The sequence below is a fragment of the Ochotona princeps genome, chromosome 14 (assembly GCF_030435755.1).
Source record: "Ochotona princeps isolate mOchPri1 chromosome 14, mOchPri1.hap1, whole genome shotgun sequence".
In the NCBI taxonomy this organism is placed as follows: domain Eukaryota; kingdom Metazoa; phylum Chordata; class Mammalia; order Lagomorpha; family Ochotonidae; genus Ochotona; species Ochotona princeps.
The window spans coordinates 41,940,780-41,943,502 of record NC_080845.1 but is presented as its reverse complement, the minus strand read 5'-3'; the positions used below and the strand labels follow the sequence as shown (position 1 = coordinate 41,943,502).

Here is a 2,723-nt window from a genome sequence, read left to right as displayed (position 1 = left end):
TGTGGAGAATAACAGCAACACTGCTCCCAAACCCAAAGGGCTCAATGCAAAGACAAAAACCTGTGGGAAATCACCCCCGGGTCTCTGCCTGCTACCTGGTGGGCATGATCTAGAGCTTACCTGCCCTGACCCTGTATAGAGAACATGACCTCTGACGTGATTGGAAGGTCAACAGGGTTAGGTGTGCGTTTTAGCCAATCACAGTGTCATTATTGGGTGAAGCGACTATCTGAAAACACCCTCTTGCCCTCCTTTTTCTTAAACCTTTATAAACCTGGAACTTGGGCTGAATAAATGGACATTCCTCACCTGCATGTCCCAGGTGCTCCCCAAGAAAAATCTAACCAGTTGGCAAATGCTTGGCCAGGCGAACTAAGAACTCTTAAGAAAGCTTTGTTTTCCCAGGTGTAAGTCCTGGGAAAAGCTAATACCTTGCTTACTATAACTGAACACCCATTTCTCCTAAGGTTTGCTTGCTTTATGAAAAAGTGACTTTCTAAAAAAAAGATTCATTTATTTTTATTGGAAAGGCAGGTCCTATATTATGGAGAGAAGGCAAGTCAGAGAGAAAGATCTTTCATCTGCTGGTTCACTCCCTGACGGGAACTGAGCTGATCTGAAGCCAGGAGCTTCTTCTGGGTCTCTCATGTGGATGCTGAGTCCACAGGCTTTGGGACATCCTCTACTGCTTTCCAGCTAATAGGTTGGGAGCTAGATGGGAAGTAGAGCAGTTGGGACATGAACTGGTGTCCATATAGGACCCCAGCACTTGAAAGGTGAAGATTTTGCCACTGAGCCAGCATGCTAGCCCTGGCTTGCTTTCTTTCCCTTGCTTTCTGGCTTTTCACTTTGCTTAAAACTGGGTTTAATCTGTTGCCCCTGCCTTATATTTGGCATTAGGGATTGTGTGGCTTCAGATGCAGCACACAAGCAAAGCTAGATGGGCTATTTCTGTAATTCTATGGAAATAGGACAGTGTGGACCATAATAGAAATAGTTTGTTGACAAACAGGAAAAAAAAAACTTGGGGGGCTGTGATGCTAGCCAGTTGATTAGAATATAAAGAGAATCATAGTTCCTCTAGTGTCCCTGCTCTGATAATACAAAGCCCCAGGTACCCTGAGAGAGCCAAGAAATAAGGGCACTTAATGGTGTCATGGAAGGGCCAAGGATTTTGTCCTTAGCTTTGGGAGCACACAAATACTTAAATTCTCTACCAAGGGGCTAAAGTCTTTCTCAGATAACAGTGAAGGCTTAGAGTAAACCAAGTAGCTAGTATATTCTTCTGACTGCTTAAGGTCCAACCAAATTCTAACTTTACAGCCAGAGAACCCAAAGCAGAGTATAAATACTGGGTAGATTCTAACTTCTTGAATCACCTGCTGGACTCCTTTCAGTCCCATAATAGTTAATACAACATTTATTCTTCTCTAAATTTCAAATCTCCTTATCATATCTTACCTTGTGTACTTCATGTAGTTGCTGTGAATTTTTAGTTCTCCTGGAAGGCATAGTCCAAAAACTATACTATGTCGAAGCACATTTTACAAAGAACATGTAGTAAGTGCTTGGCATTTTAGAATATGGATGGTTACATAAACCAAGTTGAAATTAAAGCTGAATGCTGATTCTGTGATATAATTTATTTCACAAAATAAAACATTAAACAAATAACAAGAATATTTCATAAGTTAATAAAATAATAAATAATAAGTTAATAAAAATTTAAAATCTTCTGTTGTCTTCACATATAGTACATAAGCCAACGATCCCTCAAAGTCCCTCTGTTGATGGGAGAAATCTGATCACTGTCCACTTCTAGAGGCACAGATATCAGTTTTGGAAGGAATCTATGAGATTGCGCATGTTGGCAAAGTCCTTGATGATTTGCAAATGGACTAATTTCCAGGCACAGTTGCTGTACTTCTTTTCCTCCAGGAAATTCAAGATCTTCCAGTAATAGCTCTTCAGGCGTAGCTGTAACATACTGTTTTTCTTGGTGAACGTTTTGCTCATGTTCTTCAGATGGCAAATCTGCCAATAGGTTTCAGAGCGAAAGTGTTGAACAAGAGTCTCATTCCAGCCAGTGCTGGAGACATTTTTTCCGAAAACCACAAAGATATTGTTGAGCATTTCAAAGATGACCAAGGTAGCATCTTCTTTGGAGAGCTGTTGGGGCTTCCTGATCTCCTTGGGAATCATGAAGTTCATCCTTTCATTGAGGCAGTCCTCAGTCTGTCCCTTTAGCTCCCTCAGGAGGTCCAAGCACCTCTGACTGCTGTTGTGCAGTTGGATTTGAAGCGAGTTGTAGCTCATGGGAAGAGCTATGCTGGAGAAGCACATCAGGAGAACGATTTGAAGAATACACCTGTTGACCATGATGAAAACAGGAGCACTGCTGCTTACTTCCTCTGTGTTGGAGCCAAGACAGACAAAGTTTGCAGGCGAAGTTTGCGCAGTGGCTTTGCTCCATGGGCATGGCCTATTTATAAGGATAGTCTTCTATTTCAGAGGAATTTCCCACTTTCAGTTCTCTCTTTCAGTTTTCCTATGTCACTCGAGTTTTCAGACGATTTATGAAATTCACTCTATTGAAAGTATCCATCCTATTTAAGTTCCAATGTTATGTTATATAAATTAAGGAAAAGATGCAAACAATGATGACTTGAAATGTATTATAATATTTCAGTGAAAATAGAAGGAACTAGAAGAAGCAAAGGGGA

The 2,723-nt window shown here is 40.9% G+C and overlaps 1 protein-coding gene across 1 annotated transcript; it reads right to left on the bottom strand.

Moving 5' to 3' along the window:
- Positions 1 to 1,833: 1,833 nt before the first annotated feature.
- On the bottom strand, positions 1,834 to 2,379 carry IFNB1 (interferon beta 1). Its single transcript, XM_004581236.2, has one exon. The coding sequence runs from the start codon at positions 2,377 to 2,379 to the stop codon at positions 1,834 to 1,836; it is 546 nt and encodes a 181-aa protein (XP_004581293.2).
- Positions 2,380 to 2,723: the final 344 nt, after the last annotated feature.